The 27489-nt window shown below is 39.8% G+C and overlaps 1 protein-coding gene across 1 annotated transcript in view; it reads left to right on the top strand.

The window, feature by feature from the left end:
* The window catches only part of LOC134743375 (uncharacterized), a 548210-nt gene that overhangs the window by 83078 nt on the left and 437643 nt on the right, over window positions 1–27489 (top strand). Inside the window, 12 exon segments of the mRNA XM_063676766.1 lie at window positions 29–286; window positions 653–908; window positions 2008–2151; window positions 2666–2857; window positions 3303–3400; window positions 3717–3889; window positions 4194–4318; window positions 5169–5296; window positions 5646–5860; window positions 6332–6472; window positions 7070–7245; window positions 7959–8056. Coding sequence (XP_063532836.1) covers window positions 29–286; window positions 653–908; window positions 2008–2151; window positions 2666–2857; window positions 3303–3400; window positions 3717–3889; window positions 4194–4318; window positions 5169–5296; window positions 5646–5860; window positions 6332–6472; window positions 7070–7245; window positions 7959–8050 — 1998 coding nt within the window. The 3' untranslated portion in view covers window positions 8051–8056.

Genomic DNA, 27489 nt, shown 5'->3' with positions numbered 1-27489 from the left:
ATTTAGACCCACCCGAAACTACTCGTAGCAAAATATCTTTCGAATGATCAAATTTTCTTTCTAGATGATCCTCAAAATAGTAGGCGAGCTGGCCCTAGTCGGAGCTATAGCCTCCGTATTCATAGTAGCAGCTCAAGGTCGGGCTGCAGAAAGGGCAGCAGAAGAAGCGGCAGGCAGGGACTACATGAGGAGACTGGATGAAATTACTTCCAAGTTGAAGAATAGATTGACGATTGCCAATTGGAATTATGAGAGTAATATTACGGATAAGAATGAAGAACGCATGGTAAGTGATACCCTAAAAAGTTTTATCAGAAACTTAACAGAGTAAACATTTTTTCCAGTGAAAATGCTTGAAACGATCTCTATTATCCTAATATTGTTAATTAGTCCCCAAACTTTCAAATTGTTTTTCGTTTCAAGTTTTCATGTCTGCTTACTAATAATATTAGTCTATTTATGGTTGTAAAATGGTCATCGGTTTAAAGTTATTAAATATTTTATCATTACTTCATCAAAACCTTTAACTGTTTTTTGCTTTTCCCGGAGAGTGAGTAATTGTCCACTTTTCTTACACATATAACAAAAAAATATAGCTACTTTATCAAATTCCAAGAGGCCCAAGGTTAAATAGATCATTGTAATTTTCTAGTTAAAAGTAGCACTAGATGTTGCTGAAGAAGAAAAAGAAAACTGGAAAGAAACAATGACGTACTTATGGAAAGAATTTGAAGACGAAGATTTGCAGAGAATGTTCACAAAATACACGAAACTGGGCACATCAGCTTTGCCAGAAGACTTGAATCAGAGGTTGTTAGAAGCGATCACCAACATGCAGTCGACGTATGCAAAGGCTACGATTTGTGACTATAAGATTAGGACGAAGTGTGATCTTCATGTAGAGCCAGGTAACAGGAAACACATCTTTCTTTTGTTGCTTCTTTTTGATGCCACAGCTCACTAAGGAAGGCCAAGCGCGCTCTACTATTTTAATTTTTGCGACACGATTTTAGAATCGCGCTGTAGTACATATCTTCTTGTCGTATATGCGAGTACTGACATATAAAAACATACGTTGCATTTCTGCTGCAAAATTATCGCACGACAAAAAATCCTAGTGCGCGTTTAGCCTAAGGAAGCCTGAGGTCTGCCCAACAACCTAATCCTAAAATATAAATAGGAAATAGTTTTTGCAAAAGTCATCTGAGTTTCCAACATAGAAGGAAACTGTGCCTTATTGGGTCTAAGCTGGTGTCCTCACTATACTTTAACAAATAGCGGAGCGACTGGTAAATATAAAAATATATTACGTACATCCACGGGCTTGTTCAATACAATACGTAGACGTAGGTTATAAAAAAATCAAAATAACCCTGAATGGATCAAAAATTTACTGCCTTGATTGTACCTTCTCGTAGATAAGTTTCCGGAAACTCTCTGGGCGAGTCGGGATTTCAGCGCAAGATATTGGGGACCTGGTGCTCACGGCATATTTAAGGAGCTGGCGAAGCGCCTCGTGGAGGCGACGGGTGACAGGAGCGCTGGCTCCTACCTTGCGCAACGGATTGGCATTGCCGTCCAGCGTGGCAATGCCGCCAGCCTTCTTGGCACCCTGCCACGAGGCGCTGAGCTAGAGACAGTTTTTTATTTATAGTTTTAGTTTTATGTAGTTTTTAAATTTAGTTTATAATTTTTACTTTAAGGATTTATTTGTTTTTTGGTATTTAAGATTAGTTATTGTATTTTTAGATATTACCGCTATAAACACTTTAAATAAAAATATCCAGTAAAAAATGTATCTAAAACGAGAATGTGTTATCGGCCCGTAAACTTATGCGGCAAACTAAAATGCAAATGTTATCTAACCCGACATCAAACGTCAACTGTAATAACAGTGACCTAATATTAATTGAGAACAACTTCGTAAATACCTACCAATATTACAGTCAGCGCATAAGGAAGTGTGAACTTGTTGAAGTGTGTACTTTAAAATTTATTGTGTTCCAGATGTCACGAATATCTTCGCAAACAGTGACGACCCTGAGGAGTTGAAGTACGCGTGGGTGGAGTGGCATAAGGCTGCGGGAAGACCATCCAAAGGGAACTTTACCGAATATGTGCAGATGGACAACGAGGCTGCTCATCTTAATGGTAAGACGTATTACATATTGACAACGTCGCACGTTCCGCCAATTCCAGACATAGTCACGCTAATTCCAGACAAACTCCATGAAAGCCAACTCCGATGGTACGGACATGTAATGCGCCCAGAAAAAGATCACCCGGTAAAATTGCTCTAAAAATTGACATGAAACCTAGAGAAACAGTCGATACCAGCAACCTACTTTGACAGAGTCAAATGGCGAAAGCATATTCATAAAAAATCTCAATCATCCCACACGTCGACAGAAACGCGTCCTCAGTGTTTAAACACTCAGTGGCTAAAAAACTGATGTATCCGCGGACATCATCGTCGTTCACTTGTCGTTGTTCTTTTCTATTTGTCGTCTATAAACTCATTATTCCACTTCCTTCCTTCTCATATCATCTACACAATCCATCCACTTTTGAACCTTTTTCAAGGTTTTCCTTTTCTTTTACCCCCTCAATGTTTGTTACAGTTGTTTGTACATGGTAGTTTTGCATCATTTACTTATTACTCCAGGATTCGACAGCGTTGCCGAGTGGTGGCTCAGCGAATACGAATCTTCTGACAGTGAGGAACAGTTCGCCACACTCTGGAACCAAATCAAACCTCTATACCAGCAGATCCACGCGTACGTGAGAGGCAAGCTGCGAGCCAAGTATGGCAAGAATGTGGTGTCGACTAGAGGGCCTATTCCAGCTCATTTGTTAGGTAAGCTATTTATTTACTTCCATCGTCACATGCTATATAAAGAAATGTTATTTTCCCATACCGCGAGAAATACCAAAGCTGGACCACAATATGAGACAAGTCCAAGTCACAAAATTTTCTGACAATGAGCCGACCAAATAAATGTCTTTGTCAACTTACTGAGAACCAGATTTGAGTAGTTCTTCAGTGTAAAACAGATGAGAGAAGAAAAAGATGGATGATTCTTCGCGGTTTGTTTTATCTTGCATGGAAGTTACAATCTTTTCAAAAGGAAACGGGAAAGGCCTACGCCTCTATTGTCAGGGCGTTAAGTGCGTGTTCAGATATTTTTGAGCACCTGGGCTGCTCCGATATATCTGATGGCGACTGTACAATAGGTTAGTCTAAAAGTCCTAAAGGTCTTTTCATAAATAATTTGTTAAGTATTACCATTATTTCTTTTCAGGTAACATTTGGGCACAGACCTGGACTAACATTGAAAAATACGCCAAACCCTACCCCAATAAACCTGACGTAGATGTAACAGCTGCATTGATCGAACAAGTAAGTTTTTTTTATAATTTTACGCACGGAAACAAAGCAGTTACGATTCTTAGCGTTGAGAGATAAGAAAAGGCGTGCGTTCCAACCTAAAACCACAATGTCCTAGATTTTCCTTCAGATGGAATGGCCCTCTGAACAAATTGCAGTCGCCATTTTTAATTAAACTTTACCAAGAAAGTGGCGAACCTAGAATGAATCCTACCTAATTCGAAAGTGACCTCATAAGAAAGTGACCTACTCCGCCTAAAGGCCTCTTCCAAAAAGTAGCAAAGCGGTCGTAACAATCCTTAGACTTGACTTAAATACGCTGTTTCAGAACTACACTCCATTAAAGATCTTCAAGACTGCCGAAGAGTTCTTCACGTCTCTCAATCTGAAGGGCTTACCAGATCTGTTCTGGGATAAGTCGATAATTGTGAAGCCAGACGATGGTCGAGACATGGTGTGCCATGCTTCGGCTTGGGACTTTTTCGATGGCGAGGATTTCAGGTAATATATACCTGAGAATTTATATTTTCTTTCGTGTGATGTGTTCATGAGATCTGAAAGAGAACCAAAAACGTTGGCATAGCTTGCAGATTTAGCATAATAAGTGGAACTAGTTGGGGAGCATAATTTTGTACATTTTTCCAGTAACCATTGGACATTTTGGCTAAATTAAGTAGCGTTCTATTAAAATGTTCTTGTCTTAAGAAGTTTCATATATGTATTACATCACCAACCATCTGCCAACTTAAACTAGCCACAAAATTAAGTTTGTTTTTAATTCTGAGCTTTAAATCTTTGTCTACAGAATTAAACAGTGCACTGAAGTGACAAATGCGTTCTTCAAGACTACTCACCATGAGCTAGGGCACATACAGTATTACTTGCAATACAAAGACTTGCCGGTGGTATACAGACAAGGAGCTAATCCAGGTAATCACCATTATCTTATCATCCATGTCTGACATTCAGATGAATAGATATAATTCCTAGACTGACTCAAACTTTTAAATTCTCTGAGCTTTTTTGTATAAGAGACAGTATTCCCTGGATCTTTCCGTCTTCCATTACACACTCAGTCACAGTCACATACACACACACACGAACACGCACACACAATCACTCAAAACACACACGTATACAAGTTATGCAAGCCATATCTAGTTTGTATAGAATGCCTTTTTCTCCCTTCTTTTTTTTGTGTTTCCACTTAGTTATTGCATGTTAATTGTACTTTTGTGGACATCTGTTATTGGCTATGTTTTCTGTTCACTATGATTTGTATTAATTTTTGTATTGCTGTTGATGCCCCAAATAAATAAATAAAAAAAATACGTAAAAACTACTCGACAATGAAGGAGCTGCTTATGCTGAAAATAAAAGCATCACTGAAACATGACTAAAGAACATTACAGAGCTACTTCCTGGGGGTTAGAGGTGGCAAGATATTGGCAAAATATTATTTAGTTATGATCCCTTCGCACGATAAGAAGAAGAAGGACACTACAGTATTTTGTCCATGACACCAAAAAAACCTTACAGTAATATAAAAGAGGCATAGACCGTAGTATAGGTACATTCATAACATAAGAGCTGGTGCGAGATTTGTGCTGAACTGTCAACATTTTCATAGAAGATTTGGGCCAGCTTTCGGGCCAGAAACGATCTATACCAAAGAGATAATGGCTATACTAACAATCTAGAAAAGCTATTGATACTTAATTATGATTATGCTTCCATTGAAGTCAGCTCTGTGATAAGTAGTTTTAATTTATTTGTGCAGGATTCCATGAAGCGATCGGTGACGTCATTGCCTTGTCTGTGTCGACTCCGAAGCATCTTCGAGTTGTAGGTCTGCTGAAGGATGAGACGGATGATGAGGAATCTGAGATTAATCAGTTATTCAAAATGGCAAGTTAAAAACCTGTTGTTAATTAAGATTTTTTTCAGGCGATAATGGTATTTTTGGATGTAGTTACCACCAAAGTGAATTTGTTATCATCTTACTCCCTTTAACCTTTTGGACGCCAAGATCCACTAAATAGGTCGTGTGCTGTCGTGCCTGCCACGCCAGCGACCACTAAAGTGGTCATGGCGAACGCTGTCAAAGCAATTGTCCTGCTGACAGAAGGTTTATATTCGTTATTTACTAGTCGAGATAAGTGGCGTGTTGGCGTGTAGGCCACGTCTTGACGCTAGAGGAAAAGCGTTCAAAAGGTTAAATATATACCCAAACAGTTTGGTTTTCTGTTTCTTCCAGGGACTTGACAAAATAGTCTTCCTTCCCTTCGGCTACCTCCTAGACTTGTTCCGCTACGCCGTCTTCCGAGGTTTAACTGCTCAAAGAGACTACAACTGTCACTTCTGGCAGTTAAGAGAGGCGCTGCAGGGAGTGGAGCCTCCAGTTACTAGGACTGAAGATGACTTCGATCCGGCTGCGAAGTACCATATTACTGCTGATGTTGAATACATGAGGTAAGAATTATTAATTTGCCTTTTCACTTTATATTGTACTAAAATGATCATCCTTTTGAATGGTTATGTAGAAGCGAAGTGAAAACTAGGGAAGTTAATAATGAATGTCATAACTTAAAGATTGAAAGATTTAAGTTATGATATTATGACATTCATAATCCAACTTCTTGTAGTCATTAATGAAGATCCGTTTGGTGACTTCCGTCACTAGTCATTTCTATTCTGACCTTGGCATCTTCCTTCGTTACACTACAACATAATTTCTTTATAAACTTGCTTTAATAAACTCTTTTTGAGAACGATTAACCAAAACGTCCTCTTCAAATTTAACCTCTTTGGGCGACGTGTGTTACGGATGTTCTCTTTGTACTTGGGATGAAACCTGCATTGCGGATTTTGGTCTGAATAAAATACTGTCGATTCTGATAACACATTTTAAGCCCTATTGATAATCTTTCTTAATTATTTCAGATACTACATCTCGTACATAATCCAGTTCCAATTCCACCGATCGCTCTGTCAGCTCGCCGGCCAATATGTGCCTGGTGACTCTAACAAGTTTCTGTCCAAGTGCGATATCTATAATAGCACGACAGCTGGTGAGGCTTTGGGGTGAGTGGTTCTTCATAACTTTCTTCAAACTTGCCTTGAATGGCAAATGCTCTGCTCGCGCGTTTTTTGGAGTCCATTTGGAAATGGATAGCTAAATGCTCACGTATATTTACTATTAGGGGATATTACTGCAATGTTCTGCCACCAGAGTGCAGCACTAGCCTTTTTAGTAAACCATAGAGTAACTTATACATACTGTATCTTTAACAGGTTTTTGACAAGTTTTCAAAGATAATAAAATATGACATTGATGCATCAAGGCGGTTTGTTTAGAGAGGACCTACCGGGAAACGCGAATCCGAATCGCTATCTGTCTCTTTATCGCTCGAATATGCAAGAGTGACAGAGATGTTAGATAACGAAATTTCAATTTTCTTGTTTCGCGATAGACCCTCAGGCGCCCCCTACGCAGAGTTTCGCGTGATATTCCCTATTTAATGTTTTTCAACCGGCGATATTCATTTACGCATGCGTTGCCATAATTATAATATTCAGCCGTTTTAGTGTGATTAATGAAAAAATAGTTTAAAAAATCTAAACATTTAAATATTTTGTATGTAATGATTAAATTTAGTTAAAAAATTTAATGCGTTTCAGTAAAATGCTACAAATGGGTTCCTCCCGCCCCTGGCCAGACGCCATGGAAGTCCTCACAGGCCAACGAAACATGGACGCCAGCGGACTCATGGAATACTTCCAGCCGCTGTACGAATGGCTGAAAAAGGAGAATGAACGCACCGGGGAGTTCATAGGATGGGAAGCCAGTTCTGTCCGTGAGTAGCATTTGTAACCTTATTACAACGTAATAGGGTCCACTGATGGTCAGTCTGTTAGTGTGTGTCATTATGACTGCACAATATCGTCGCTATACTTACTCAATCTGCAACAACATTTGATGGAAATGTCCCTTTTCTTTCATTCGGAATACGGGTGTTTTTGCCATCAAATGAGTGTTGCAGATACGAGGTTGAGTAAGTATAGCGGCGATATGGAAGCCAGCGGGGTCATTGAATACTTCCAGACTTATTATCGAGTAGCAGTACTGAGAGTTCCGCTATTTGACGCTAGATGGAGTGTGTAGACACTGTAGACTATGAAAATAATAGTCGTTTTGGTAACAAAACTGATGTATGGAATGGAGTGAGCACTATAGGGAGCGTTTTGGCGCGAGGCGTAAATGTGTAGTTTATGCATCCAAAGTAGCCCACAAGATGGCAGCACTTGCTTTGGCGTGAAGTGTCACTGTGTCAATGTACATGTGAAGTACATGTTTATGGTTCCGATTCAGGCCACACCGCCACAAGATGGCAGACCCTCCAACGCGCACGGTCTCTATGTCTTCTTAATTCTTTTTGACATTAAGTAATAATAAATAAATAAATCCGTTTAAAGACAACATAGACACATTACGATGTAAAAAAAAACCATAATCATAAGTTTTTTGCTGATTTTTGTTATGATAATATATTTTTCCTTCATTTTATAGAATACTGCACACAAGAACAATTGATGGCGATGGAAGACTCGGACTTCGGAAAGAAATTGGATACTCTCGTCAAAAAACAAGTGGATAAATAAGTAAGTGTATATATTTTTACATTGATGACCTTCAAACCTTCAAGAAAAGAGCGTATTCCCATCTTAAAGGCCGGCAACGCACTTACAACCCCTCTGGTGTTGCAGGTGTCCATGGGCGGCGGTAATCGCTTACCATCAGGTGATCCGTCTGCTCGTTTGCCTCCTATTTCATAAAAAAAAAGATGAGTATCAAAGATATATGTAAATCCGTATAAGTAAAGTCTAAGGAAAAAAGTGCCTCGGAAATCAAGAAAAAGTTATACTCGTTAGATGGCGCCGCACCTTTGACATATACTCGGGTAGATGATATTGGCGACACTGTTTGATATTTAACAATTTTAACACATATCAGTGAAAGAACATGGGTCAAAGACATATGGCGTTCAAAAAAAAAAACATCCATTCACATATGTACATACAATTTTTGATATTCTTTAAACAAATTGAATTTTTAACAAGGAGAAACGTCTGCGAACGATGCTATTAAGCTTAGAATTTAAAACTGGAAAAATTACTGCCTTGGGTGAGACTTGAACTCACGGCCTCTAGATTGATGCCATGGATGCATGTATGGTTCGCTGGCTATGGGGTCTTGGAGGCTTAAATGGCAGCTGGAGTATCGTCCAGAGGCCGTGAGTTCAAGTCACACCCAAGGTAGTATTTTTTTCTAATCCTGTGTCGATACACTAATTTCTCATTGTGAGTATTGAGTAAAAAAAGCTCTCGTAACAACAAAGCATAGGTAATAAGTTCTAAAGTTAGCACAGGATTGACTAATTTCTACATTTCAAATGTAGGTTAAGGTGAAGAACAATTTGCACTTAGTGACGCATCTTGAAGTTGAACATTTGAAAGTTAAAGTATAGGGCGTAATTATGAGGTGAGATGCATGGACACTATAATAGATCCGAACTGGTAAATAATGGAGAAAATAACTTTAAAATTAATGATATAAATTTACAGTTACATTGTAATGCTGAATATGCTGAGTATTAATCCTGCACCTAACAACCATCTCTTTTTAGCCCAGTGGTTGACTGGTAGAGAATGCCTTATGTCATTAAGTCCGCCATTTGTACTTATAATTTTATGTGCAATAAAGTTTAAATAACTCATGTTTGTACCTAAGTGGTTAGCCATTTATAACGTGGCTTTTTTCAGTTTTTTCTACATGAAATATTTAGATACTAGCAACCCGCCCCGGCTTCGTACGGGTTACCCTTAACAAATTATACACCTAAACCTTCCTCAAGAATCATTCTATTGATAGGTAACCGCATGAAAATCCGTTCAGTAGTTTTTAAATTTATCGCGAACATGCAGACACACAGACATACAGACTGACGCGACTTTGTTTTACAAGATGTATAGATTACTATGTAAGTATGAAGCGTTTTTTTTATTTAGATATTTTTATTCTTGTATTTTCGTTTTTCCAGATATTATATACAGAGCAGCTGAGAGATCATCAAGAGGAATAATTTATTATCATTGTACATAAACATCATATAAGAATTATAAAAAAAAAAATGTTTTTTATTTCTAATAACACCTAAAAAATAACTCTTAAAATAATCTGGCTGCCTAAAAAGTTAAGGGGAACCTCTATTTCAATATATTTTTCAAATGTTTTTTTTTCTTTCACGTGATAGCGTGTCGTCTAAACCTGTTATAATTTATGTAAATTATATTTACGGGTGGTCCAAAAATTTGTTATTTTTTTTTTGCTGCAGTATATTGTTGATAATAATGATAATTTTAACAAAGGATTGCGTTAGGGTATCAAACCTGAAAAAGATCATTTTGATTATTTTTAATAGCTGACTCTAAAATAGTCGGGATGCGACAGAGATGGCTTCAAAAAGGTGGAGAGCAGAAAGGAGCCAGCTCGTCAGAATCAGTGCGGTACCGCGTAACCGTAAACTTTTCAGGATTTTGATAAGGTTATCATATAGATAGATTAGGTTAGTTTTGTTTTATGGCAATCCTGAGAAGTTATGCGTTTCTGAGAAAAACCAAATTATGTCTAACGAAAATGTGGACAAACAATACATTATGACTTAAAACTTTATGAGAAACAACAGAGACCCGTTATAAATAACAACCTTTCTTAAGTCTGTTACGCGTGTTCTTGCCCTGTCCTAAATCATTCAAAGGCAGGATGTGACACAACGGCGACACAGCCCTGACCAGCACGCAGAATGGCCAGACACAAATCATTGTTCCATGTGGAAACTCATTGAACAATAATCTAGAAAAACAGGGTGCCTGTTAATAGAATGAATAACAGGTTTTGTAATAAAGTCAGCAGCACTAGCCTACTGAGACCCACTTAATTTGTTTTTGAATTTGGAATTCTCAGCTCATCCAATAAAAGTTCAAAATAGATTGCGGAATATGTACAAAAACTTGTACGTAGGGTTAAGGAAGGATAGTCGGACCACGCTGTTTTTATACCGTGTTCATCAAATATGGAGCTCATAGGGATATGTATAAGCGCTTATCAAGGCCTTCAGCAAAAAGGCGTCTTCGAGCGCCTTGGCGCTGCCTAGGAACCAACTGCGCAATTTGGTTAGGGTGCTTACCGGGCACTGCGGCCTAAATAAGCACATGCACACTATGGGGAAACGTGACATGGGGCGGTGCAGACTCTGTATGGAGGCAGAGGAGACGCCCCTACACATCCTCACAGAGTGCCCCTGCCTAATGCGCACTCGTGACTTGATCCTGGGTGGACATATATTACGCCCGGAGGAGTTAAAGTCTCTCGAAACCAAAAAGATCCTGCAGCTGTTCGAAGTTGCAGGTTTGGATCGAGAGTTGTAGTAGGTGGCGATCACAATAGATCAGAGATGGTCGCAGTGATACATAGGCTCTGGAGCCTTACATAGCCCCTAGAAAAAGAAGAAGAAGAAGAATATGCCGTATGCGTTCTTACTGCCAAGTTTGTGTAAAGTTAGTGTCATCAAAGTCTATCGTCTTATTTTCGTAGGAGTTGGAAGATGGTGTCGCTTTAGCAGCTTTCTGTGCTAGAGTTAGCTTTGATGGACTCCGATAAATTCTCCGAACCTCACAAAAAATGTCTACTACCTTCATGGATCTAATTATAACTTGGGCATCAATGAAAATGGCAAATAATATTAATTGAAAGTCATTTATTTAGAAATAAAACTATGAAAACGGATTATATCGCGTATATTGAATTTATAATACATCCCGACGTTTCGAACCCTTTATAGCGTTCATTTATTTAGATCAGAATATTGACCGCAAATTGTTATTTTTTACCAATACAAAAAAAAACCGGCTAAGTGCGAGTCGGACTCGCGCACGAAGGGTTCCGTACCATTACGGAAAAAAACAGCAAAAAAATCACGTTTGTTGTATGGGAGCCCCATTTAAATATTTATATTATTCTGTTTTTAGTATTTGTTGTTATAGCGGCAACAGAAATACATCATCTGTGAAAATTTCAATTGTCTAGCTATCACGGTTCATGAAATACAGCCTGGTGACAGACAGACAGACGAACAGACGGACGGACAGACGGACAGCGGAGTCTTAGTAATAGGGTCCCGTTTTCACCCTTTGGGTACGGAACCCTAAAAAAAGTAAAATGAAGAATAGCCAAACTAATTTGCATCGGTGATATAAGTGACTGACCTAACAAAGAAAATTCCACATTACGTACAAAAACTAAGCTATCAACAGTTCTTTTTTACCAATGAAATTTTAATCTAAAAACATAAACAATGACATCACGTTATTTTTGTGTACATCAAAATTGTATTTTTTGCACGACCTATATTTTCCGCTCTATTTATTCACTTGTACAAACTTAAGTTAGCTTTAAATGTAGATTTATAGCTCTTGCGTTCATTATCTTAAGGTATAAAATATAAATTATCGCCAGTAGAAGGTTGTCAGTGGTAATTACCACCGACAGCAACGATGGTCATTTTTGACTACGTGGGCGTGGTGGTAATGTGACAAATTGTCTTTCAAGTACAAAAACCTTAATTGTAGTAACATACAATAGAGTAGGAACTGTAGGAAGCGTATGTCATTGACATGAGAATTAATAATCTTGACGCCAAAGTCATATGACGTCATATTTGTATTACATGCATTAGGTACTAGAGCTGCTGCATTGTTAGACAAAGCGTGCACTACGATTTTTTGCCGTGCGATAAATTTGTCGCAGAAATGCAGTGCGCGCATATACGACAAAAAATATGTATTACAGCGCGATTCTAAAATCGTGTCGCAAAAAAATTAATCGTAGTGCATGTTTGGCCTTATGCAATTGAATCCAAGTAAGTTCAAGTATTTTTGTACTCGAGTTTAAAAAATTTGAGATGCTAATGTTAGAACTTAGAACTTTTGGTATCACTGACTAAATAAAATGATATAAAAAAATATACAGGCAAAAATAGCTCAATAAATCATTGGTACAGATAAGTACTATTTTTATAATTAATTTATAATATAGGTACTTAAGTGTTCTAAATATTTACTACAGGAATCAATACTTCGATCTTTTGTTACTCAGACTCGTGCGTAAACACGTGGGTTTAACATCTTAGTTCGGAGGGCAATACTCTTCCGCCCAACGTCCATGCACTTTGCTAAACATCCCAATTAGAGCAGTTAGACGGCAGAATGTGCCATGTCAAGGTTGCTCGCTGATTCTGTTGAAATTTAGCACAAAACGTAGTAGTAGGGTGCTGGAAAATGGTACGCCTACAAGTTTTCTAGTGTGCTTTTAGCGTAGGTTTGTGGTAAGTAGAGAGAGGGCAATGGAGAGCTCTCTCCAGGCGGATGGTATGCCTGGGGAACGAAGTCCACTGAGAGGTAGTCAGAAGGAGAAGGGCCCGACATTCTTTGATAGAGAAAGATAGTTTTATTGCGATTCCTATAAGAGGAAAGAGAAAATAGTGCCATGCTTTGTCTTTATCACCGGCCGGGCATTTTTTCATGGTCGGGTTATGGCATCATAGCAAGGAGGCGATGGCGAAATACCGCAATTTATAAGAGTTAAAGAGAAAAAGGATTATGCTGGCATACATGAAATGATCAATACATGAATATATCGCTATATTATTACACAATTAATTTTTGCATACACTACACACCTAGGTCGAAGATCCGTCCTAGATATCTATAGAAATAAATATTATTATTAGGAAATAAGTCCCCCGCACTATCTAGTTAATAAAATCTTTAATATTAAAGATTGTAACTAGGTTTAGGGCAGTGTTGGCCGTAATTGTTAATTTTAATTAACCATTGATCAATTTTATTAACCATTAGTTCCGCCATTAACCAATTGCATTAAAGTTAATTCGGATTAAAGTTAATTCGGATTAAAGTTAATTCGGATTAAATTTTTGAGACGTTAATGGCCATTGAAGTTAATTCGGATTAACTTTAATTCGGATTAACTTCAATGGGCATGAAAGTCAAATAATTAATCCGAATTACTCTCAATTTGGATTAACGTCTAATAAAATTACATTCGTGATATTTTAAAATGAGAGAGCAAAATGACCCTGACTGAACCCTGGCAGTAGTAGCAGTACCTACCTACTACCTAGTAGAATTCTGGTTTGGTGCAACACAGACATACGCGGTTTTGGTCATTTAAATCGTCTTGATGAGCACTTCGGAGAGCCGTACCCATGATAGAGCTGATGCTGAACCCTGGCAGTACCTAATGGATCTAAGGTTTGGTGCAACATAGGCACAGGCTGTTTTAGTCATCCGACTCGTCTTGATGAGCACTTCGGAGAGCCATACCCATGATAGAGCTGATGCTGAACCCTGGCAGTACCTAATGGATCTAAGGTTTGGTGCAACATAGGCACAGGCTGTTTTAGTCATCCGACTCGTCTTGATGAGCACTTCGGAGAGCCATACCCATGATAGAGCTGATGCTGAACCCTGGCAGTACCTAATGGATCTAAGGTTTGGTGCAACATAGGCACACGCTGTTTTAGTCATCCGACTCGTCTTGATGAGCACTTATGAGAGCAGTACCCATAATGGAGCTGATGCTGAACCCTGGCAGTACCTAGCGGAACTAAGGTTTGGTGCAACGTAGGCACACGCTGTTTTAGTCATCCGACTCGTCTTGATAAGCACTTAGGAGAGCGGTACCCATGATAGAGCTGATGCTGAACCCTGGCAGTACCTAGTGGATCTAGGGTTTGGTGCAACATAGGCACACCCTGTTTTAGTCACCCGACTCGTCTTGATGAGCACTTAGGAGAGCAGTACCCATAATGGAGCTGATGCTGAACCCTGGCAGTACATAGTGGATCTAAGGTTTGGTGCAACATAGGCACGCGCTGTTTAGGTCATCCGACTCGTCTTGATGAGCACTTAGAAGAGCAGTACCCATGATAGAGCTGATGCTGAACCCTGGCAGTACCTAGTGGGTCTAAGGTTTGGTGCAACATAGGCACACGCTGTTTTAGTCATCCGACTCGTCTTGATGAGCACTTAGGAGAGCAGTACCCATGATAGAGCTGATGCTGAACCCTGGCAGTACCTAATGGATCTAAGGTTTGGTGCAACATAGGCACACGCTGTTTTAGTCATCCGACTCGTCTTGATGAGCACTTAGGAGAGCAGTACCCATGATAGAGCTGATGCTGAACCCTGGCAGTACCTAATGGATCTAAGGTTTGGTGCGACATAGGCACACGCTGTTTTAGTCATCCGACTCGTCTTGATGAGCACTTATGAGAGCAGTACCCATAATGGAGCTGATGCTGAACCCTGGCAGTACCTAGCGGAACTAAGGTTTGGTGCAACGTAGGCACACGCTGTTTTAGTCATCCGACTCGTCTTGATGAGCACTTAGGAGAGCAGTACCCATGATAGAGCTGATGCTGAACCCTGGCAGTACCTAGTGGATCTAAGGTTTGGTGCATCATAGGGACACGCTGTTTTAGTCACCCGACTCGTCTTGATAAGCACTTAGGAGAGCGGTACCCATGATAGAGCTGATGCTGAACCCTGGCAGTACCTAGTGGATCTAGGGTTTGGTGCAACATAGGCACACGCTGTTTTAGTCATCCGACTCGTCTTGATGAGCACTTAGGAGAGCAGTACCCATGATAGAGCTGATGCTGAACCCTGGCAGTACCTAGTGGATCTAAGGTTTGGTGCATCATAGGCACGCGCTGTTTTGGTCATCCGACTCGTCTTGATGAGCACTTAGGAGAGCAGTACCCATGATAGAGCTGATGCTGAACCCTGGCAATACCTAGTGGATCTAAGGTAAGTGGGAAGGCTCTATCATGGGTACCGCTCTCCTAAGTGCTCATCAAGACGAGTCGGGTGACTAAAACAGCGTGTGCCTATGTTGCACCAAACCTTAGATCCACTAGGTACTGCCAGGGTTCAGCATCAGCTCTATCATGGGTACTGCTCTTCTAAGTGCTCATCAAGACGAGTCGGATGACCTAAACAGCGCGTGCCTATGTTGCACCAAACCTTAGATCCACTATGTACTGCCAGGGTTCAGCATCAGCTCCATTATGGGTACTGCTCTCCTAAGTGCTCATCAAGACGAGTCGGGTGAATAAAACAGCGTGTGCCTATGTTGCACCAAACCCTAGATCCACTAGGTACTGCCAGGGTTCAGCATCAGCTCTATCATGGGTACCGCTCTCCTAAGTGCTTATCAAGACGAGTCGGGTGACTAAAACAGCGTGTCCCTATGATGCACCAAACCTTAGATCCACTAGGTACTGCCAGGGTTCAGCATCAGCTCTATCATGGGTACTGCTCTCCTAAGTGCTCATCAAGACGAGTCGGATGACTAAAACAGCGTGTGCCTATGTTGCACCAAACCCTGGATCCACTAGGTACTGCCAGGGTTCAGCATCAGCTCTATCATGGGTACTGCACTCCTAAGTGCTCATCAAGACGAGTCGGATGACTAAAACAGCGTGTGCCTATGTTGCACCAAACCCTAGATCCACTAGGTACTGCCAGGGTTCAGCATCAGCTCTATCATGGTTACTGCTCTTCTAAATGCTCCTCAAGACGAGTCGGATGACCAAAACAGCGCGTGCCTATGTTGCACCAAACCTTACTTCCACTATGTACTGCCAGGGTTCAGCATCAGCTCTATCATGGGTACCGCTCTACTAAGTGCTCATCAAGACGAGTCAGATGACCAAAACAGCGCGTGCCTATGTTGCACCAAACCTTAGATCCACTAGGTACTGCCAGGTTTCAGCATCAGCTCTATCGTGGGTACCGCTCTCCTAAGTGCTCATCAAGACGAGTCAGATGACCAAAACAGCGCGTGCCTATGTTGCACCAAACCTTAGATCCACTAGGTACTGCCAGGGTGCAGCATCAGCTCTATCATGGGTACTGCTCTCCTAAGTGCTCATCAAGACGAGTCGGACGACCTAAACAGCGCGTGCCTATGTTGCACCAAACCTTAGATCCACTAGGTACTGCCAGGGTTCAGCATCAGCTCTATCATGGGTACCGCTCTACTAAGTGCTCATCAAGACGAGTCGGGTGACTAAAACAGCGTGTGCCTATGTTGCACCAAACCTTAGATCCACTAGGTACTGCCAGGGTTCAGCATCAGCTCTATCATGGGTACTGCTCTCCTAAGTGCTCATCAAGACGAGTCGGATGACTAAAACAGCGTGTGCCTATGTTGCACCAAACCTTAGACCCACTAGGTACTGCCAGGGTTCAGCATCAGCTCTATCATGGGTACTGCTCTTCTAAGTGCTCATCAAGACGAGTCGGATGACCTAAACAGCGCGTGCCTATGTTGCACCAAACCTTAGATCCACTAGGTACTGCCAGGGTGCAGCATCAGCTCTATCATGGGTACCGCTCTCCTAAGTGCTCATCAAGACGAGTCAGATGACCGAAACAGCGCGTGCCTATGTTGCACCAAACCTTAGATCCACTAGGTACTGCCAGGGTTCAGCATCAGCTCTATCATGGGTACCGCTCTCCTAAGTGCTCATCAAGACGAGTCGGGTGACTAAAACAGCGTGTGCCTATGTTGCACCAAACCTTAGATCCACTAGGTACTGCCAGGGTTCAGCATCAGCTCTATCATGGGTACTGCTCTCCTAAGTGCTCATCAAGACGAGTCGGATGACTAAAACAGCGTGTGCCTATGTTGCACCAAACCTTAGATCCACTAGGTAGTGCCAGGGTTCAGCATCAGCTCTATCATGGGTACTGCTCTCCTAAGTGCTCATCAAGACGAGTCGGGTGACTAAAACAGCGTGTGCCTATGTTGCACCAAACCTTAGATCCACTAGGTACTGCCAGGGTTCAGCATCAGCTCTATCATGGGTACCGCTCTCCTAAGTGCTCATCAAGACGAGTCGGGTGACTAAAACAGCGTGTGCCTATGTTGCACCAAACCTTAGATCCACTAGGTACTGCCAGGGTTCAGCATCAGCTCTATCATGGGTACTGCTCTCCTAAGTGCTCATCAAGACGAGTCGGGTGACTAAAACAGCGTGTGCCTATGTTGCACCAAACCTTAGATCCACTAGGTACTGCCAGGGTTCAGCATCAGCTCCATTATGGGTACTGCTCTCCTAAGTGCTCATCAAGACGAGTCGGGTGACTAAAACAGCGTGTGCCTATGTTGCACCAAACCTTAGATCCACTAGGTAGTGCCAGGGTTCAGCATCAGCTCTATCATGGGTACTGCTCTCCTAAGTGCTCATCAAGACGAGTCGGATGACTAAAACAGCGTGTGCCTATGTTGCACCAAACCTTAGTTCCGCTAGGTACTGCCAGGGTTCAGCATCACCTCCATTATGGGTACTGCTCTCCTAAGTGCTCATCAAGACGAGTCGGGTGACTAAAACAGCGTGTGCCTATGTTGCACCAAACCTTAGATCCATTAGGTACTGCCAGGGTTCAGCATCAGCTCTATCATGGGTATGGCTCTCCGAAGTGCTCATCAAGACGAGTCGGATGACTAAAACAGCGTGTGCCTATGTTGCACCAAACCTTAGATCCATTAGGTACTGCCAGGGTTCAGCATCAGCTCTATCGTGGGTACGGCTCTCCGAAGTGCTCATCAAGACGATTTAAATGACCAAAACCGCGTATGTCTGTGTTGCACCAAACCAGAATTCTACTAGGTAGTAGGTAGGTACTGCTACTACTGCCAGGGTTCAGTCAGGGTCATTTTGCTGTCTCATTTTAAAATATCACGAATGTAATTTTATTAGACGTTGATGCAATTGAGAGTAATTCTAATAAATTTTTAGAAACTTTAATGGCCATTGAAGTTAATCCGAATTAAAGTTAATCCGAATTAACTTCAATGGCCATTAACGTCTCAAAAATTTAATCCGAATTAACTTTAATCCGAATTAACTTTAATCCGAATTAAATGGCTAATGGTTAATGGCCATTAACCTTTTTAATTGTTAATTTTTAATGGTTAATGGCATTAGCGTTCGGCCAACACTGGTTTAGGGAATTGTAATGCTATTATTATTGCACAAACTTTAATCTTTGAGCGGATCTTTGAGACGTAGGCTGGAGTGCATTAAAGACTCGAATTTGCAATATTCTTACCCCCGGAGTTACATACAATGTTTTTCATCACACTTGCGAAGAAAAAACTAAATTTTAAGCGAAATCATTCGTAAATACGGTGACATTTCAAACATTCGTCCGCCATTTTGAAATTTTTTGTCAGTTTAGGCATCGAAGGCACAGACGCATCGGCATTCAGCCACAATTGGAAGTTGTGTAAAAATATTTTAAACTGCTATTAAATTTATCAAATATTTTTAAACGTAAACAAAAATATTAAGTTATAGTGGGAGATCTTAGGTCCACCACCTTGCATTTTTGAGACAAAGCAAACCGCTTGGAACAGGTGTTCCTGGGGGTGATCTGAGCTGATTTAGCCCGGTTGCCACGAGGTTCCCCCCAGTAGGTGGGCAGGGGAGGGGGGGGAAAGTGGCTCCGGCGCGCCTCACTCTAAGCTTTATATCTGCATACATCTAGCAAATATATCAAGTTTGGTGTCTTTTTCGTATAATTCGAGGATGAAGAATTCATTTCTGTGACTAAATTTTCACTCACCCATACAAAAAATACGAGAAAATCAAATTTCAAAAATTTTCTTTACACTTTTTTTTTTCGAAAATCCTCTACAAAATTAAAACTATGGCGATTTGCTCTAGAAAAAAAATACCTATGAATAGCCCAGTTATCCTTCTATATAAAATAGTAAACTTGTCAAACATTTTTCTTTTATAACTCTGTTAAAAAAAATGTTTTGTGTCGCACGGCGTACCCGCGTTGTAAGAGCGGTATGCAGCTTTTAGGATTTTTAAGTATGTTTAGATGATTTTTGATGAGTTTTTATTCTTCTGTTCGTAGACTACATTAATAAATTACTTCTGGACGTGATATATATACAAATATACAAATAAAGACTTTGGGAAAACTTTACTATTAACTAGCTTTTGCCCGCGACTTCGTGTGCGTGGAGTTAGTATTTGGGTAGCTTATTTTTTATCCAATATGCTTTTTATCGATTTCCCATACAAACTTCCACCTCCCTTTTCACCCCCTTAAAGGATAATTTCTGATATAAAAACCACCTTGTGTCCTTCCCCGGGACTCAAACTATCTCTATATCAAATTTCAACTAAATCGGTCCAGCGGTTTAAGCCTGAAGAGGTAACAGACAGACAGACAGACACACTTTCGCATATATAATACTAGCTTTTGCCCGCGACTTTTATCCAATCTCCTTTTTATTGATTCCCCATATAAACTTCCACCCCCCTTTTCACCCCCTTAAGGGGTGAATTCTGAGATAAAAACTATCCTATGACCTTCCCCGAGACTCAAACTATCTCTACACTGAATTTCAAGTAAATCGGTTCAGCGGTTTAAGCGTGAAGAGGTAACAAACAGACAGAAAGACACACTTTCGCATTTAAAATATTAGTATGGATTAGTATGGGTGTGATAAAATTAACATAGTTAGATGTTTGACAAAAAATGCGGGTTAAAATAAGATATATATTGTTCGCAATTGCCACTACATGCACATAAATATGTCAGTGCATTTTAGTTTTTTTTAACGCAGTTGCACCTCCCTGCGCATTTTGTTTTGCAGCGGCAACGAATAAGCTCTAAACAAGCAGCAGCCGCCGCAGGTAGGCTTGTCCATATGGGCTCCCAATGTTCCAACCTGTTGCTGAGCGGCTATAATATGTCCCCAAACATAGCCTCCTTGGTAAACTGCACGGAGAATAATGTTTACGTAGCGCATCTTCCGTTGGAGGCAGATTCTCTAACTGGAGATTTCTTCGGCACTCATTTACACTCGTACTTGTACCTGATCTGAAATCAATAACAAAATGCATAGTGTTAAAATAAGTCTAGGGTTGCAACCTCGTAATTGAAATCTGTTCAGACTTAATATTGTAAGACTTACTTGTCATATAAGACAATAACAATTTTTCCAATATTGGCAACGCCTGCTCAATATTGCCTTGTTTGCCAAATTTAAATCCCTTCGTTACAGCAGGATATGCGCTCCAAGCTTGAAATACGCTTTTTGTCGCCTTTCCACACAAAAAAGAAATAGTGTCGCAACCTGAAAAGGCGTGGAAGAATGGCAAGACTTCTGTCCTTTCTGGTCCTGTGAAATAAATTATACATCTATGCGTTACAAATAAAATCATATATTTAAAGGAAGTTTGCAGCACGTGACCAGTTGCCCTCGTACAGGAAGCAGACACGCGCATGATGGTCCATTATGTGGCTGATGCTGTAGCCCCAGGTCACACAAAAATTATGCTACGCACAGTGGATACTGATTTTGTTGTTCTCGCAGTTGCATGTATATCACAATTGCCGGAGCTCCAGGAGTTATGGGTACATATTGGCACAGGAAAGAATGACCAGTTCCTCTCGTGCCATGCTATTGCATCTTCATTAGGTAACTTTTGTAGTTCCTCCATTAATTGTAAATAAAATAAATATGTCACCGCAGTACGAGACAGGTCATCTGGGCAATTGGTCACGTGCTGCAAACTTTCTTTAAACATATGATTTTATTTGTAACGCATAGATATATAATTTATTTCACAGGACCAGAAAGTACAGTAGTCTTAGCATTCTTCCACGCCTTTTCAGGTTGCGACACTGTTTCTTTTTTGTGTGGAAAGGTGAAAAAAAGCGTATTTCAAGCTTGGAGGGCATATCCTGCTGGACCTGCTGTAACAGAGGGATTTAAATACGACAAACAAGGCAATACTGAGCAGGCGTTGCCAAATTTGCAAATATTGGAAAAATTTGTTATGGTCTTGTATCACAAGTAAGAGTCTTACATTTTTAAGTCTGGACAGATTTGAATTACGAGGTGTGAATTGATCCCTAGCAGTGTTGGCCGAACGTTAATTGCAATTAACCATTAACCAGTACAAATTGAACCGTAAACCGTAACGGACAGTTACAGTTTACGGTTCAATTTGTACTGGTTAATGGTTAATTGCATTAACGTTTCTGCCAACACTGATCCCTAGACAGTATTTTAACACTATGCATTTTGTTACTGATTTCAGATCAGGTAAATGAGTGTCGAAGAGTACTTTATACAATAAGAAATCTCCAGTTAGAGCAGGGTTTCTTAAAGTGGGGTCCACGGACCCCTTAGGGGTTCGTAGCATGTTTATCAGGGGTCCGCAGTAAGTCAAATACCTACTGTAAACATACTTATTAGGAAATTTTGTAATAAACTTGACGAAACCTAAGTGTAATGAAACTTATAAAAATAAATTTTAAAATATAAATAAGGGTTTTTATTATTTTTCTAAAATATATTTTAACCGGGGTCCGTGGAATTGTTTAAATTGTGAAAATGGTCCGTGATAGCAAAAAGTTTAAGAAACCCTGAGTTAGAGAATCTGCCTCCAACAGAAGATGCCCTACGTAAACATATTCTCCGTGCAGTTTACCAAGGAGGAGTTTGGGGAGTAGGTTTGGGGACAGATTATATCCTCTCAGCAACAGCTACCATGCCCTGCTGACTGGGGCTGGTCCAAACAAAATGGTTATTGGGAGCCCATATGGACAAGCCGACCTGCGGCGGCTGCTGCTTGTTTGGAGATTATTCGTTGCCGCTGCAAAACAAATGAGCAAGGAGGTGCAACTGCGTTAAAAAAACTAAAATGTACGGACCTATGTGCATGTAGTGGCAATTGCGAACAATAGATATCTAATTTTAACCCGCATTTTTGTCAAACATCTAACTATGCTAATTTTATCACATTTATAATAACTACTGGCAAATTTATAAAATGTAGGCGCGAAGGGATATCGTCCCATATAAAATTTGAATTTCGCGCCTTTTTCTGCTGACATGATTTGCTTGACCAACTATATATCACATCCAGAAGTAATTTATTAATGTAATCTACAACCAGAAAAATAACAACTTGTTAGAAATCATCTAAACATACTTAAAAATCCTAAAAGCTGCATACCGCTCTTACAACGCGGGTACGCCGCGCGACACAAAACATTTTTTTTAACAGAGTTATAAAAGAAAAATGTTTGACAAGTTTACTATTTTATATAGAAGGATAACTGGGCTATTTACAGGTATTTTTTTTCTAGAGCAAATCGCCATAGTTTTAATTTTGTAGAGGATTTTCGAAAAAAAAAGTGTAAAGAAAATTTTTGAATTTTCAATTTCTCGTATTTTTTGTATGGGTGAGTGAAAATTTAATCACAGAAATGAATTCTTCATCCTCGAATTATACGAAAAAGACACCAAACTTGATATATTTGCTAGATATATGCAGATATAAAGCTTAAGAGTGGGGCGCGCCGGAGGCACTTTTCCCCCCCTCCCCTGCCCACCTGCTGGGGGGAACCTCGTGGCAACCGGGCTAAATCAGCTCAGATCACCCCCAGGAACACCTGTTCCAAGCGGTTTGCTTTGTCTCAAAAATGCAAGGTCCCCTTAGAAAACGGGATCTAAGATCTCTAGCTATTATAAACGTCAGTATTTATATAAGTAAAACTCATTTATATCTAGTTAATTCATATGAATAAGTAACATAATAAAAAAAGCAACCCACGAGTAAGTTATAGCTTTTTTTTTCACAATCCATAACTCACGCGGGAACAATATAGGGCTTCGTCCATCAGTACACCTGCATGAAATAAGATCTTTTTCGCGCAAGTGTGATGAAAAAGGTTTTATTTAATATTAACCTTTATGAATAACCTAAATAGTCAAATTAGTTGTCAAGCGAAAGCTGAAAGGAGAATTTAACTAAATGTCATGTCAGACCGAAAATAGTAATAATAATATCTGTCTTTATTACCGGTAAACAAAATATCGAATTAAATAACATTAATGAATAATGATTTGTTACTTCGCGTGTAACACGAAGGGAAATAAAGCATCTGGGAGGAATTCAATGGCAATGTCCCCAGGTGAGTGTACACCTAAAATCTAGTTTTGCAGTTAGGTTAGGAAAAAGCGCTGGTAGCCTAGCTGTAAGAGAGTGCGACTTTCAATCCAGAGGTCGCGGGTTCAAACCCCATAAGTTTTTCGGAACTTATGTACGAAATATTTGATATTTACCAGTCGCTTTTCGGTGAAGGAAAACATCGTGAGGAAACCGGACTAATCCCAATAAGGTCTAGTTTACCCTCTGGGTTAGAAGGTCAGATGGCAGTCGCTTTCGTAAATACTAGTGCCTACGCCAAGCCATGGGATAGTTGTCAAGCGGACCCCAGGCTCCCATGAGCCGTGGCAAAAATGCCGGGACAAACGCAAGGAAGAAGTTTTGCAGTAAGGTTATGTTACTCGTATGTCTATGGCAATGTTTGACAAATACTCGTAATTATGTATAAAGTTATATATGTAATATGGCCCCTTGCCCAACGACAACATTTTATTCCATAGCGTGCGCTGTCATTGGTTCTAGTCCAGGCAGCTTTAACTTTACAGTATTAACTTTAATAACAAAACTTCCGTGAGACACAGACATATTAAACATATTAATAAGGGGTCACTCACGAATTTAAGTCGAAAAACGCTCGACATGTTTGTTTGGGCTGCGGCCCGCAGTCTGCGCCGGTCCGTCACCGTCAACGCAAGCTCCTGATGAGGAGCGGTACGGAGTGAAACATGTGGAGCGTTTTTCGACTTAAAATACAAGAGTGGCCCATTATTAATATGTTTAGTATTAACTTTATTACCATAAGACCGCCTGTTGTCTGCCTCTATCTTTAATCAATTGTTTTCCTTCAAGCTGTATCTTTTACTGAGGTGTGCCAATATAGAGTATTCTATTTATCTACCATATTCGGAATATTCGGATAAAATAAACGTACATTACCACACCATTTAGGTCAAAGTGTGATCAGAATTTTCCATATAGTTTCAAAACATCATACAGAGCACGGACGCACTGACAGTTTTATTTACATGATGTTAGTGCCACTCCTTGAATACTAAACACTATGTTGACTAAGCTTGGGAATAAACTCATAATCATTGTCGTAGCATAGAGTAACTTATACTAGAGCAGTACTGTCATAGTAAATTTTGTAACCCCAGTAAATTCACTGCCATCTGTCGACACACTTTAAAACTAAAATTGAAGATTTGTAAAAATACGATAAAATGTATTTAAATATAGATAAATGATTTTTTTTATTTGCATTAATTATTTTGATGATTTTGACCCATGTTCTTTCACTGATATGCGTTAAAATTGTTAAATAACAAACGAAACCGTCAACGCCATCTATACGACTGTAGGCCAAAACTAGTAGCGCCCTCTGAACGAGAATCAAATTTTCTTGATTTTCGAGGAACGTTTTTTCCTTAGACTGTATCCATCTATTACGGAGTTATATCTATCTTTGGTCGTAGGTACCTTCATACATACAGTTAACTGACAATTGGTCAACCTTATTGAAACCGCATAAGGACTATCAATGGGCAATTAAGAGTTATATAGGTAATTTGAAGGTGAACAGAATTACTTGTTCCATTTATAATGTACTGGATATGCATATTAGGTTTAAGATGGTCACGATCATGAGATAATTATGGGAACTAGGTAAATACCGCGAATACCTAAGTGAAGAGTACCTAAGATCATCTGATGTAATCCTACAGATTCGTTTATATACTTATTATCTTTGGTCCTTAACTATGTATGAAATCTGCAATATTTTCTTTGGTAAAAACCTACTCTATAGCTCAATTTTGCAAAATTTTAATTTTAAGGGTTTCGGGAAAGGTACTATGTAGATTCCCAATTTCCCATCACTGAGGAATTAGGGCAATACTTTGAGTTCCGTACCATAACGCAGAAAACGGCAAATAAATCACTTTTGTTCTATGGGAGCCCCATTTAAATATTAATTTTATTCTGTTTTAGTATTTGTTGTTACAGAAATACATCATCTGTGAAAGGTTCAACTATCTAGCTATCACGGTTCATGAGATACAGCCTGGTGACAGACAGACAGACAGACGGACAGTGGAGTCTTAGTAATAGCAAAGATAGATATAACTCCGTAATAGATGGATACAGTCTAAGGAAAAAACGTGCCTCGAATATCACGAAAATTTGATTCTCGTTCAGAGGGCGCTACTAGCTTTGGCCTACTGTCGTATAGATGGCGTTGACGGTTTCGTTTGTTATTTAACAATTTTAACGCATATCAGTGGAGGAACATGGGTCAATATCATAAAAATAATTAATGCAAATAAAAAAAATAATTTATCCATATTTAAATACATTTTATCGTATTTTTATAAATATTTATTTTTAGTTTTAAAGTGTGTCGACAGATGGCAGTGAATTTACTGGGGTTACAAAATTTACTATGACAGTACCGCTCTAGTATAAGTTACTCTATGGTAATAGGGTCCCGTTTTTGCCCTTTGGGTACGGAACCCTAAAAAACTACTTCTTGTCATACAAATTTGTCTTTCATTCTGTCATTTTGACAGTCGTCAGTTAGTTTCCGACCATGGAGACTGTATAAAGGAGCCAAATCTCTATGTATGAAAAGTGTCCATCAAAAAACAGTAATTAGGCGGCGCCACCATACACCGAAATACTACCAAAAACAACCTACGTAATTTGGTCGGGTTATTTGTTGCCTTATATGGTTCATGTTATACTCATGTCCCAGAGCCTAACTAGCGCCACCGGAGAGATTAGGAACTATTATTTAAAGCTTAACGCGGTCACTTTTACAACAATTCTGCCATAAGAGATTGCGATCCTTTCTTTACCATCCATATTTCCGACCAAGCGAACTTTGCATAAAGTGTGCCGTTTATAATGACACCCCGTCACTTTGTTCCGTTTAAGTCGGTACAAAGTTAGCTTAGACAGACTCTAGTTATCAAATCTTTAATATCATACGACTTAGCGACTTAGTAGTTTAAACTTAGATCAAAAAAAGTCCGCAACGATTTTGTGAGCACACGCAGTGCAAGTGTTATTTATACGTCATAATTTCATAGAAGTTTGACGTTTAAAATAACACTTGCGCTGCGTAAGCTATCAAAATCGTTGCAGACTTATCTTGGTCTAACTAACCATTATGTGCACCTTTGTGGCTAGTGAACTTGACCGTCAGAACAATCGGTATTACATTGAGTCCACATAATGCCGTAATAAAACCACGGGTAGGCAAGTTACTCGCACGAGTGCTTGCTGATTGCGAAACGGAAGGTCAAGTGCTTGTACAAGTATCTAGACTTGAGTGTATACCTATTCTTTTAGTAGTTTTTACGTGGCTAAACATTGTACAAACAGCAACACTTAACTATCCAATCGGTGGACCTTACGCCTTTTTTAATAAGTTTTACGAACTGTCAGTTAACAGAGTGGGCGATTGTACACTTTAGACAATAAAGTCGTGTTCACATATTTTTGAGCCATTTGTCTGGATCGATATTTTTGCCTTCGACTGTACTGTATTGAGAGTCTCCGGCAAGCTCGGCCTAATTGCACCTTTTCTTACAAACGTAGTTCCGCTCTCATTTTAAAACTATGTGTTGGATTGTAATAAACCTTTGTACATATAATGACATCATGAGCTATATCTAGGTCTGAAATTAGTTTATATAGCTCCAGTTCATAAAACAAACGAAATAGAGCAAACACAAATTGTGTATGAAAAATTTTAATTCCGGGATTCGAACCCGGGACCATAGGCTTCATAGGCAGTTTCACTACCACTAGGCGAGACCGGTCGACAAAATATTTTAATGTTAAGGGGCCCACTGACTATCAGTCCGCCGGACGATATCGGCCCGTCAGTTGTTCGAAACTGTCAAATTTATCTAACTGACAGGCAGATATCGTCTGGCGGACTGATAGTCAGTGAGCCCCTTT

The sequence above is a fragment of the Cydia strobilella genome, chromosome 8, assembly GCF_947568885.1.
Source record: "Cydia strobilella chromosome 8, ilCydStro3.1, whole genome shotgun sequence".
NCBI classification, from domain to species: Eukaryota; Metazoa; Arthropoda; class Insecta; order Lepidoptera; family Tortricidae; genus Cydia; species Cydia strobilella.
Note: the sequence above shows the minus strand (reverse complement) of the source record. Positions and strands in the feature narration are given on the sequence as shown.